Source organism: Pseudophryne corroboree, chromosome 4, assembly GCF_028390025.1.
Source record: "Pseudophryne corroboree isolate aPseCor3 chromosome 4, aPseCor3.hap2, whole genome shotgun sequence".
Taxonomy (NCBI): Eukaryota; Metazoa; Chordata; class Amphibia; order Anura; family Myobatrachidae; genus Pseudophryne; species Pseudophryne corroboree.
This window is the reverse complement of record NC_086447.1, coordinates 271641152-271654982: the sequence shown is the minus strand read 5'-3', so window position 1 is coordinate 271654982 and position 13831 is coordinate 271641152. Positions and strand designations below refer to the sequence as shown.

Below are 13831 nucleotides of genomic sequence, written 5' to 3'. Positions count from 1 at the left end.
GCTCGCTTCGCTCGCCATGCTTTGGGCAAGGTGCCTCGCTCTGCTTCTGCTGCTCTCGGCACAGGTTACCATCCCAATCGTAGTCCACTAGAATCGTTAAGTATGAAAAAGTTAAAAAAATGAAATAAAATGTGAAAAACTCAAATCGACCTTTTGACCTGTCAACCTAGAACATGTCGATCTAAAGACCCTGTCGACCTAGAAACCCTGTCGACTTACTGTCGACCAATAGTGGTCGACCTAAACATTGTCAAACTACTTACTGTTGACCTAAAGACCGGATCCCATAATCCACTGCTCACCTACTGGGTGATTTTTTAAAGTATGGCCATCCATATTTGTGTGTAGTGGTTCCCAAACTGAGTGTCATAGCATCCTAGAGTTCTGCAGGCCTCTTGCATCCGTGCTACAGGTTGGTGGTCCAGAACCCAATCAATTTATTTATGGTCAATGTAATAGGCAAAACCAACACTGGCAGCTGCTTATCATAAAATGTGTAGACAAACACATGTGTAAGCACAACCGTTTCCACCACCACATAACTGACACTAAGGATGACAGGTAGGCACAATTTACTTAAATTAATCATTTTTGCAAAATTTCTCAATAAGAAATTTTGTACCTAGGGGTGCCGTGAAAACAATGCTGACACTGCAGGGCGCTGTGTTTCAATAAAGTTTGGAAACCTCTGGTGTAGTGTATTAGATCAGTGAAATTTAAAATAAGAATTTACTTACCGATAATTCTATTTCTCGTAGTCCGTAGTGGATGCTGGGGACTCCGTAAGGACCATGGGGAATAGCGGCTCCGCAGGAGACTGGGCACATCTAAAGAAAGCTTTAGGACTATCTGGTGTGCACTGGCTCCTCCCCCTATGACCCTCCTCCAAGCCTCAGTTAGGATACTGTGCCCGGACGAGCGTACACAATAAGGAAGGATTTTGAATCCCGGGTAAGACTCATACCAGCAACACCAATCACACCGTACAACTTGTGATCTGAACCCAGTTAACAGCATGATAACAGAGGAGCCTCTAGAAAAGATGGCTCACTACAGCAATAACCCGATTTTTTTTTTTTTTTTGGTAACAATAACTATGTACCAGTATTGCAGACAATCCGCACTTGGGATGGGCGCCCAGCATCCACTACGGACTACGAGAAATAGAATTATCGGTAAGTAAATTCTTATTTTCTCTAACGTCCTAAGTGGATGCTGGGGACTCCGTAAGGACCATGGGGATTATACCAAAGCTCCCAAACGGGCGGGAGAGTGCGGATGACTCTGCAGCACCAATTGAGAGAACTCCAGGTCCTCCTCAGCCAGGGTATCAATTTTGTAGAATTTTACAAACGTATTTGCTCCTGACCAAGTAGCTGCTCGGCAAAGTTGTAAAGCCGAGAACCCTCGGGCAGCCGCCCAAGATGAGCCCACCTTCCTTGTGGAGTGGGCATTTACAGATTTTTGGCTGTGGCAGGCCTGCCACAGAATGTGCAAGCTGAAATGTACTACAAATCCAACGAGCAATAGTCTGCTTAGAAGCAGGAGCACCCAGCTTGTTGGGTGCATACAGGATAAACAGCGAGTCAGATTTTCTGACTCCAGCCGTCCTGGAAACATATATTTTCAGGGCCCTGACAACGTCTAGCAACTTGGAGTCCTCCAAGTCCCTAGTAGCCGCAGGCACCACAATAGGTTGGTTAAGGTGAAACGCTGAAACCACCTTACGGAGAAACTGAGGACGAGTCCTCAATTCCGCCCTGTCCGAATGGAAAATCAGATAAGGGCTTTTACAGGATAAAGCCGCCAATTCTGACACGCGCCTGGCCCAGGCCAGGGCCAACAGCATGACCACTTTCCATGTGAGATATTTTAACTCCACAGATTTAAGTGGTTCAAACCAATGTGACTTTTGGAACCCAAAAAACTACATTGAGATCCCAAAGTGCCACTGGAGGCACAAAAGGAGGCTGTATATGCAGCACCCCTTTTACAAACGTCTGAACTTCAGGGACTGAAGCTAGTTCTTTTTGGAAGAAAATTGACAGGGCCGAAATTTGAACCTTAATGGACCCCAATTTCAGGCCCATAGACACTCCTGTTTGCAGGAAATGTAGGAATCGACCCAGTTGAATTTCCTCCGTCGGGCCTTACTGGCCTCGCACCACGCAACATATTTTCGCCAAATGCGGTGATAATGTTTTGCGGTTACATCCTTCCTGGCTTTGATCAGGATAGGGATGACTTCATCCGGAATGCCTTTTTTCTTTCAGGATCCGGCGTTCAACCGCCATGCCGTCAAACGCAGCCGCGGTAAGTCTTGGAACAGACAGGGTCCTTGTTGGAGCAGGTCTCTTCTTAGAGGTAGAGGCCACGGATCCTCCGTGAGCATCTCTTGAAGTTCCGGTTACCAAGTCCTTCTTGGCCAATCCGGAGCCACGAATATAGTGCTTACTCCTCTCCATCTTATCAATCTCAGTACCTTGGGTATGAGAGGCAGAGGAGGGAACACATACACTGACTGGTACACCCACGGTGTTACCAGAGCGTCTACAGCTATTGCCTGAGGGTCCCTTGACCTGGCGCAATACCTGTCGAGTTTTTCCCAACGGTTTATAATCATGTGGAAGACTTCTGGGTGAAGTCCCCACTCTCCCGGGTGGAGGTCGTGCTGAGGAAGTCTGCTTCCCAGTTGTCCACTCCCGGAATGAATACTGCTGACAGTGCTATCACATGATTTTCCGCCCAGCGAAGAATCCTTGCAGCTTCTGCCATTGCCCTCCTGCTTCTTGTGCCACCCTGTCTGTTTACGTGGGTGACTGCCGTGATGTTGTCCGAATGGATCAACACCGGCTGACCTTGAAGCAGAGGTCTTGCTAAGCTTAGAGCATTGTAAATGGCCCTTAGCTTCAGGATATTTATGTGAAGTGATGTCTCCAGGCTTGACCATAAGCCCTGGATATTCCTTCCCTGTGTGACTGCTCCCCAGCCTCGCAGGCTGGCATCCGTGGTCACCAGGACCCAGTCCTGAATGCCGAATCTGCGGCCCTCTAGAAGATGAGCACTCTGTAACCACCACAGGAGGGACACCCTTGTCCTTGGTGACAGGGTTATCCGCTGATGCATCTGAAGATGCGACCCGGACCATTTGTCCAGCAGGTCCCACTGGAAAGTTCTTGCGTGGAATCTGCCGAATGGGATTGCTTCGTAGGAAGCCACCATTTTACCCAGAACCCTTGTGCATTGATGCACTGAGACTTGGCTCGGTTTTAGGAGGTTCCTGACTAGCTCTGATAACTCCCTGGCTTTCCCCTCCGGGAGAAACACCTTTTTCTGGACTGTGTCCAGGATCATCCCTAGGAACAGAAGACAAGTCGTCGGAACCAGCTGCGATTTTGGAATATTGAGAATCCAATCGTGCTGCCGCAGCACTACCTGAGATAGTGCTACACCGACCTCCAACTGTTCCCTGGATCTTACCCTTATCAGGGAATCGTCCAAGTAAGGGATAACTAAAATTCCCTTCCTTCGAAGGAATATTATCATTTCGGCCATTACCTTGGTAAAGACCCGGGGTGCCGTGGACCATCCATACGGCAGCGTCTGAACTGATAGTGACAGTTCTGTACCATAAACCTGAGGTACCCTTGGTGAGAAGGGTAAATTTTGACATGAAGGTAAGCATCCTTGATGTCCCGAGACATCATGTAGTCCCCTTCTTCCAGGTTCGCAATCACTGCTCTGAGTGACTCAATCTTGAATTTGAACCTCTGTATGTAAGTGTTCAAAGATTTTAGATTTAGAATCGGTCTCACCGAGCCGTCCGGCTTCGGTACCACAACAGTGTGGAATAATACCCCGTTCCCTGTTGCAGGAGGGGTACCTTGATTATCACCTGCTGGGAATACAGCTTGTGAATGGCTTCCAAAACTGTCTCCCTGTCAGAAGGAGACATCGGTAAAGCCGACTTTAGGAAAACGGCGAGGGGGAGACGTCTCGAATTCTAATTTGTACCCCTGAGATATCACCTGAAGGATCCAGGGGTCTACTTGCGAGTGAGCCCACTGCGCGCTGAAATTCATTGAGACGGGCCCCCCACCGTGCCTGATTCTGCTTGTAAAGCCCCAGCGTCATACTGAGGGCTTGGCAGAGGCGGGAGAGGGTTTCTGTTCCTGGGAACTGGCTGATTTCTGCAGCCTTTTTCCTCTCCCTCTGTCACGGGGCAGACATGAGGAACATTTTGCCTGCTTGTCCACGAAAAGACTGCGCCTGATAATACGGCGTCTTCTCATGTTGAGAGGCGACCTGGGGTACAAACGTGGATTTCCCAGCTGTTGCCGTGGCCACCAGGTCTGAAAGACCGACCCCAAATAACTCCTCCCCTTATTAAGGCAATACTTCCAAATGCCGTTTGGAATACGCATCACCTGACCACTGACGTGTCCATAACCCTCTACTGGTAGAAATGGACAACGCACTTAGACTTGATGCCAGTCGGCAAATATTCCGCTGTGCATTACGCATATATAGAAATGCATCTTTTAAATGCTCTATAGGCAAAATATACTGTCCCTATCTAGGGTATCAATATTTTCAGTCAGGGAATCCGACCACGCCAACCCAGCACTGCACATCCAGGCTGAGGCGATTGCTGGTCGCAGTATAACACCAGTATGTGTGTAAATACATTTTAGGATACCCTCCTGCTTTCTATCAGCAGGATCCTTAAGGGCGGCCATCTCAGGAGAGGGTAGAGCCCTTACAAGCGTGTGAGCGCTTTATCCACCCTAGGGGGTGTTTCCCAACGCACCCTAACCTCTGGCGGGAAAGGATATAATGCCAATAACATTTTAGAAATTATCAGTTGTTATCGGGGGAAAACCACGCATCATCACACACCTCATTTAATTTCTCAGATTCAGGAAAACTACAGGTAGTTTTTCCTCACCGAACATAATACCCCTTTTTGGTGGTACTCGTATTATCAGAAATGTGTAAAACATTTTTCATTGCCTCAATCATGTAACGTGTGGCCCTACTGGAAGTCACATTTGTCTCTTCACCGTCGACACTGGAGTCAGTATCCGTGTCGGCGTCTATATCTGCCATCTGAGGTAACGGGCGCTTTAGAGCCCCTGACGGCCTATGAGACGTCTGGACAGGCACAAGCTGAGTAGCCGGCTGTCTCATGTCAACCACTGTCTTTTATACAGAGCTGACACTGTCACGTAATTCCTTCCAACAGTTCATCCACTCAGGTGTCGACCCCCTAGGGGGTGACATCACTATTACAGGCAATCTGCTCCGTCTCCACATCATTTTTCTCCTCATACATGTCGACACAAACGTACCGACATACAGCACACACACAGGGAATGCTCTGATAGAGGACAGGACCCCACTAGCCCTTTGGGGAGACAGAGGGAGAGTTTGCCAGCACACACCAAAGCGCTATATATATACAGGGATAACCTTATATAAGTGTTTTTCCCCTTATAGCTGCTGTATTGTTAATACTGCGCCTAATTAGTGCCCCCCTCTCTTTTTTAACCCTTTCTGTAGTGTAGTGACTGCAGGGGAGAGCCAGGGGAGCTTCTCTCCAACGGAGCTGTGAGGGAAAATGGCGCCAGTGTGCTGAGGAGATAGGCTCCGCCCCTTTTTCGCTGACTTTTCTCCTGCTTTTTTATGGATTCTGGCAGGGGTTAAAATTCATCCATATAGCCCTGGGGGCTATATGTGATGTATTTTCGCCAGCCAAGGTGTTTTTATTGCTGCTCAGGGCGCCCCCCCCTAGCGCCCTGCACCCTCAGTGACCGAAGTGTGAAGTGTGCTGAGGAGCAATGGCGCACAGCTGCAGTGCTGTGCGCTACCTTGGTGAAGACAGGATGTCTTCTGCCGCCGATTTTCCGGACCTCTTCTGTCTTCTGGCTCTGTAAGGGGGCCGGCGGCGCGGCTCTGGGACCCATCCATGGCTGGGCCTGTGATCGTCCCTCTGGAGCTAATGTCCAGTAGCCTAAGAAGCCTAATCCACTCTGCACGCAGGTGAGTTCGCTTCTTCTCCCCTTAGTCCCTCGATGCAGTGAGCCTGTTGCCAGCAGGTCTCACTGAAAATAAAAAACCTAAACTAAAACTTTCACTAAGAAGCTCAGGAGAGCCCCTAGTGTGCACCCTCTCGTTCGGGCACAAAGATCTAACTGAGGCTTGGAGGAGGGTCATAGGGGGAGGAGCCAGTGCACACCAGATAGTCCTAAAGCTTTCTTTAGATGTGCCCAGTCTCCTGCGGAGCCGCTATTCCCCATGGTCCTTACGGAGTCCCCAGCATCCACTTAGGACGTTAGAGAAATAATAATTTGTCACTGTAACACCAGCTGTAGATACAAAGTATGGGTAAGTGATATTTACACGTATAGATCTTTTATCCAAAATTCCTGGGATTATGGTTTTCTAGATAAGTCATTTTTATATCACGCCAGTGTTACCTAGAAGGCAGTATGTTTTAAAATTCTCATTATAATACTTATTATAATCAACACACAAAATATCTTCATCTTTTTAGCTACTTTATAAGCGTTTAATATTTTATGTAAAATTTATCACCAGTGGCTGGAATGTAAGAGTTTTATGCTACATTTTACAAAAAAACAAAACAAACCTACATCAGCTGCTTTAAGCTGTTCTATTTTCAAGCTAGGAAACATAAACATGTCTGTAGAGAAGTCATTTACAAAGTTCATAGGCTGAGAACATTTGGTTATGTACCTAGATATTGAAGGGCACATTGTGTTATTCTTTTGAGTAATGTACGTACACATTGTGTCCCTCTAATGCTGCACTGTCCTATTCCTGTGGTGCCAACACAAATGATAAATTAATCATTTAGAGGTATTGAAATAATCAAATATGGCCAACAGGTGGCAACACAGAGCCATAATATGTGTATTGGAGTTTCAGTTGCTATATCACTGCATCTTAAAAGCTTCAACATGACTGACCTAAAAAATCCTATCTGAAGAAGGGAACATATACAGCAAACCTCCTAACATGACCCTCTCCAGGAGGGACAAAATGCTCTGCTCCTGGACTTTTTCCTAATTTATGATTGTCTGCACCTGTGTTGAACAGGTTAATGGATAAAAAAAGGTGTTCAGCACAGGTGATGGCAATCATAAATTAAGAGAGAAGTCCAGGCCTCCCAACATGACCCTCTCCAGGAGGGACACAATGCTCTGCTCCTGGACTTCCTTCTTAATGTATGATTGCATCACCCGTGGTGAAACACCATTCTTATCCATTAACCTGTTCAACACAGGTGCTGGCAATCATAAATTAAGAGAAAAGTCCAGAAGCAGAGAATTTTGCCCCTCCTGGAGAGGGTCATGTTGGGAGGTATGTGTATACAGTATACTATAACTCTGTAAAATTACAGTTTATACAGGGCCAGGTAGCGGGGGAGAGAGGACATCCCTGTTTGTAATATGTTGCAGAGACTGATAAGATAGTGTAGTATAGAAAACTGTAGGTCACAAAATCCTGAGGAATACCAGTTATGTACAGTATATGACAGATGGCATACTTACTTACAATCTGGTAAATCAGCTATTTCTAGAAAATAAGTGATCATGGGTTTACTGTAATATGCAGGTATTTTTCAATAAAGCATACTTTTTCATGACAAAGCTAGTTCTGTATATAAATATATGCTAATTTATGCTAGAATGAAAACTTCAGCCAATAATATTTCTCAGTGGCATTTCTTCTCGTTTCAGATGGCAGAGTTCCTGCTGAGGAAAGGTGCCTCCTTGCATTCATTAGATAAAAACCATCTCACCCCATTACACCATGCTACAGGACGAGGCTATGCTGAGACAGTGAGACTGTTACTAAAGGAGGGAGCTCTTGTACACTGCATTGATTTGCTAAACCTAACACCTCTACACCACGCAGCATACAGGGGCCACAGTACAGTATGTTTGTGTCTTCTACAACATGGTGCAGATGTACATGCAAAGGACTGGCTTGGGAAGACAGCACTGCACCTGGCTGTAGAGGGGGGGCATGTTAGTGTGGTTAAAACTCTGAAGGAATGGGGAGCTGATCCCTGTGCTAAAAGCAAGTGGAATGAGACTGCTACAGATATGGCTGTGCAAGGCAGTTACAGGGATATTATCAATATTTTAAACATGGGGGGCATGAATTTATGCTAAAATTAACGGTCAATGCAATCATTGCAGTATAAATCCTACAAATAGCATTTACTTTATTATATAAGTGCATGTTCCATTGATATTACAATTTATTCTCCACACAAATATCAAGACAGTTTACTCATATGATAAACTAACAATGCAGGCTTCATTATTAAATATACTAGTAACTTTTCATCAGTTGTCCTATCTCCTTCTAACACACACCACAGTCTGATGTTGCCACCAACTTATGTTAATGACAATTAGAGATGTGCACCAGACCATTTTTGCTGGTTTTGATTCTAACCCGTTATCTGGTTTTGGTTTTATCTAAACGTTGTGACTTGGTTTTGTTTCAAAAAATGACAAAATAAAAGCTAAAATCACATAATTTGTGCCTTTTTGCTACTACAGTACTATTAACCCCAGTAACAATAATTTCCAGTCAATTTCGACAACTCACAATATTATTTTCATCCAGTTTAGGCCAAAGGAGCAGGCTGGTTACTAAGCAACAGAGCAGCGGCACAAACACACGGCAGTTTATATCATATCTATGAAACATTGCAACACAGCAGTGGCATAAATGTCTTTTGGCTCTCCCACCTACCCTTATGTTGGATATTAAAATGGACATGCACAGTTTAACAAACAAAGCACTTCAGCGACAGGGACTGCCACTTTTGTGGTTGAAGTGCTTGGTTTGTTTGGGCCCCCACAAAACAAGCTACCAATGGGCTTAAGGCAGCTAAGCTAACAGCTCTGCAGTGGCAAGATGTCATCATGACTACCATCCTCATTAGTGTGTACATCATCCTCACACAATATTAATTCATCCCTGCTTGAATTCACCATTACAGAAGTCTCTGTACTTTGATGTAATTGCCAGTAAAGGTCTCCCTCTTGGAATTTGTAGTTCAGTTTGATGAACATCATCTTTTCCACATTTTGAGGAAGTAGCCTCCTACGCTGATGGTTGGTAAGGTTTCTGGCTGTGCTGAAAACTATTTCTGAGTACACACTGGAGGGTAGGTAGCTTAAGGAATACAAAGACAGTTTGTACAAATTGGCTTATATGCAGTGCAGTGGAATGCACGCCAGGAGCTCTGTTGCACATGATTTTGTCTAGAACGGTCCACAATAGGGCCGAAGTCGACAAAACACCACAATAAAATATATATTGCATATTGACCATAAACATGCATTGTATAGGGGGTACACATGGAACGATGTTCAGCTAATTTGTAAGCAATCTGACTAGATTGCTTAGAAATTAGCTGAACATAGCAACATGTGTAGGGGTTCCCGGCGACAGCGATGCGCAGTCCTGCACGTCGCTATCGCCGGTGCTAGATTGGCCTGCATGCAGGCACAATCTAGCAGGTCGCTCATTTCAAAGCCCCGTGTCTGTCCTTCCCCTCTCTCAGCACATCGCGCTGTGCTGAGCTGGGGGAGAGATGTGTGCTGAGCGGTCTTTGCTAGACCTCCCAGCACACATCTCTGGGGAAATCTCCCCGTCAGTACGGCCCTTAAGACTCATTGAAATACAGTAAATGAAGAAAACTGGCAAGTCACGTGATGATAAAAGGCTATTTTTGTATTCTAGCTAATGTAATTATATATTTCATTTGATTAAAAAAGGAGAGGACAGAAGACAAGTAACATTGGACTGCTGGGGAAGGGGTCCGCATATGTACTTGGCAAAATAAGAATTTACTTACCGATAATTCTATTTCTCATAGTCCGTAGTGGATGCTGGGACTCCGTAAGGACCATGGGGAATAGCGGCTCCGCAGGAGACTGGGCACAAAAGTAAAAGCTTGAACTAGCTGGTGTGCACTGGCTCCTCCCCCTATGACCCTCCTCCAAGCCTCAGTTAGGATACTGTGCCCGGACGAGCGTACATAATAAGGAAGGATCTTGAATCCCGGGTAAGACTCATACCAGCCACACCAATCACACCGTACAACCTGTGATCTGAACCCAGTTAACAGTATGATAAACGAAGGAGCCTCTGAAAAGATGGCTCACAACAATAATAACCCGAATTTTGTAACAATAACTATATACAAGTATTGCAGACAATCCGCACTTGGGATGGGCGCCCAGCATCCACTACGGACTATGAGAAAATAAGAATTTACTTACCGATAATTCTATTTCTCATAGTCCGTAGTGGATGCTGGGGACTCCGTCAGGACCATGGGGAATAGCGGCTCCGCAGGAGACAGGGCACAAAAGCAAGCTTTTAGGATCACATGGTGTGTACTGGCTCCTCCCCCTATGACCCTCCTCCAAGCCTCAGTTAGGTACTGTGCCCGGACGAGCGTACACAATAAGGAAGGATCTTGAATCCCGGGTAAGACTCATACCAGCCACACCAATCACACCGTACAACTTGTGATCTGAACCCAGTTAACAGTATGATAACAATGAAGTAGCCTCTAAAAAAGATGGCTCACAACAATAATAACCCGATTTTTGTAACAATAACTATGTACAAGTATTGCAGACAATCCGCACTTGGGATGGGCGCCCAGCATCCACTACGGACTATGAGAAATAGAATTATCGGTAAGTAAATTCTTATTTTCTCTAACGTCCTAGTGGATGCTGGGGACTCCGTCAGGACCATGGGGATTATACCAAAGCTCCCAAACGGGCGGGAGAGTGCGGATGACTCTGCAGCACCGAATGAGAGAACTCCAGGTCCTCCTCAGCCAGGGTATCAAATTTGTAGAATTTTACAAACGTGTTTCCCCCTGACCACGTAGCTGCTCGGCAAAGTTGTAAAGCCGAGACCCCTCGGGCAGCCGCCCAAGATGAGCCCACCTTCCTTGTGGAATGGGCATTTACAGATTTTGGCTGTGGCAGGCCTGCCACAGAATGTGCAAGTTGAATTGTACTACAAATCCAACGAGCAATAGTCTGCTTAGAAGCAGGAGCACCCAGCTTTTTTGGGTGCATACAATATAAACAGCAAGTCAGACTTTCTGACTCCAGCCGTCCTGGAATTATATATATATATATATATATATATATATATATATATATATATTTTCAGGGCCCTGACAACGTCTAGCAACTTGGAGTCCTCCAAGTCCCTAGTAGCCGCAGGCACCACAATAGGTTGTTTCAGGTGAAACGCTGACACCACCTTAGGAAGAAACTGGGAACGAGTCCGCAGTTCTGCCCTGTCCGAATGGAAAATCAAATATGGGCTTTTGTAAGACAAAGCCGCCAATTCTGACAATCGCCTGGCCGAGGCCAGGGCCAACAGCATGGTCACTTTCCATGTGAGATATTTCAAATCCACAGATTTGAGCGGTTCAAACCAATATGATTTGAGGAATCCCAACACTACGTTGAGATCCCACGGTGCCACTGGAGGCACAAAAGGGGCTGTATATGCAATACTCCCTTGACAAATGTCTGGACTTCAGGAACTGAAGCCAATTCTTTCTGGAAGAAAATCTACAGGGCCGAAACTTGAACCTTAATGGACCCCAATTTGAGGCTCATAGACACTCCTGTTTTCAGGAAGTGCAGAAATCGACCTAGTTGAAATTTCTTCGTGGGGCCTTCCTGGCCTCACCCACGCAACATATTTTCACCACATGTGGTGATAACGTTGTGCGGTCACCTCCTTCCTGGCTTTGACCAGCGTAGGTATGACCTCTTCCGGAATGCCTTTTCCCTTAGGATCCGGCGTTCAACCGCCATGCCGTCAAACGCAGCCGCGGTAAGTCTTGGAACAGACATGGTACTTGCTGAAGCAAGTCCCTTCTTAGCTCCCGAGGCCATTAGTCCTCTGTGAGCATCTCTTGAAGTTCCGGGTACCAAGTCCCTCTTGGCCAATCCGGAGCCACGAGTATAGTTCTTACTCCTCTACGTCTTATAATTCTCAATACCTTTGTTATGAGAAGCAGAGGAGGGAACCCATACACCGACTGTTACACCCACGGTGTTACCAGGACATCCACAGCTATCGCCTGAAGGTCTCGTGACCTGGCGCAATACCTGTCCCGTTTTTTGTTCGGGCGGGACGCCATCATGTCCACCTTTGGTCTTTCCCAACGGTTCACAATCATGCGGAAAACTTCCCTATGAAGTTCCCACTCTCCCGGGTGGAGGTCGTGCCTGCTGAGGAAGTCTGCTTCCCAGTCTTCCACTCCCGGAATGAACACTGCTGACAGTGCTATCACATGATTTTCCGCCTAGCGAAAAATCCTTGCAGTTTTGCCACTGCCCTCCTGCTTCTTGTGCCGCCCTTTCTGTTTACGTGGGCGACTGCCGTGATGTTATCCCGCTGGATCAATACCGGCTGACCTTGAAGCAGAGGTCTTGCTAAGTTTAGAGCATTATAAATTTGCTCTTAGCTCCAGTATATTTATGTGGAGAGAATTCTCCAGACTTGATCACACTCCCTGGAAATTTTTTCCCTGTGTGACTGCTCCCCAGCCTCTCAGGCTGGCCTCCGTGGTCACCAGCATCCAATCCTGAATGCCGAATCTGCGGCCCTCTAGAAGATGAGCACTCTGTAATCACCACAGGAGAGACACCCTTGTTCCTTGGATATAGGGTTATCCGCTGATGCATCTGAAGATGCGATCCAGACCATTTGTCCAGCAGATCCCACTGAAGAGTTCTTGCGTGAAATCTGCCGAATGGAATTGCTTCGTAATAAGCCACCATTTTTACCAGGACTCTTGTGCAATGATGCACTGACACTTTTCCTGGTTTTAGGAGGATCCCGATTAGCTCGGATAACTCCCTGGCTTTCTCCTCTGGGAGAAACACCTTTTTCTGGACTGTGTCCAGAATCATCCCTAGGACCAGCAGACGTGTCGTCGGAACAACTGCGGTTTTGGAATATTTAGAATCCACCCGTGTTGTCGTAGAACTACTTGAGATAGTGCTACTCCGACCTCCAACTGTTCTCTGGACCTTGTTCTTATCAGGAGGTCGTCCATTTTCTTTGAAGACGAATCCTCCTTTCGGTCATTACCTTGGTAAGGACCCGGGGTGCCTTGGACAATCCAACGGCATCGTCTGAAACTGATAGTGACAGTTCTGTACCACGAACCTGAGGTACCCTCGGTGAGAAAGGCAAATTTTTGGGACATGGAGGTAAGCATCCCTGATGTCCCCGGACTCCCGGTTCGCTATCACTGCTCTGAGTGACTCCATCTGGATTTGAACCTTTGTAAGTGTTCAAATATTTCAGATTTAGAATAGGTCTCACCTAGCCTTCTGGCTTCAGTACCACCATATAGTGTGGAATAATACCCCTTTCCTTGTTGTAGGAGGGGTAATTTTATTATCACCTGCTGGGAATACAGCTTGTGAATTGTTTTCAATACTGCCTCCCTGTCGGAGGGAGACATTGGTACAGCAGACTACAGGAACCTGCGAGGGGGAAACGTCTCGACATTCCAATCTGTACCCCTTGGATACTACTTGTAGGATCCAGGGGTCCTGTACGGTCCCAGCGTCATGCTGAGAACTTGGTAGAAGCGTTGGAGGGCTTCTGTTCCTGGGAATGGGCTGCCTGCTGCAGTCTTCTTCCCTTTCCTCTATCCCTGGGCAGATATGACTCTTATAGGGACGAAAGGACTGAGGCTGAAAAGACGGTGTCTTTTTCT

The 13831-nt window shown here is 46.5% G+C and overlaps 1 protein-coding gene across 1 annotated transcript in view; it reads left to right on the top strand.

Annotated features, from left to right (window-relative positions):
* Window positions 1-8577, top strand: part of LOC134909347 (ankyrin repeat domain-containing protein 65-like) — a 53851-nt gene extending 45274 nt beyond the window's left edge. The window contains exon 3 of the mRNA XM_063916126.1: window positions 7767-8577. Coding sequence (XP_063772196.1) covers window positions 7767-8204 — 438 coding nt within the window. The 3' untranslated portion in view covers window positions 8205-8577. The remainder of the gene's footprint in view (window positions 1-7766) is intronic.
* The last annotated feature ends 5254 nt before the right edge of the window (window positions 8578-13831 follow it).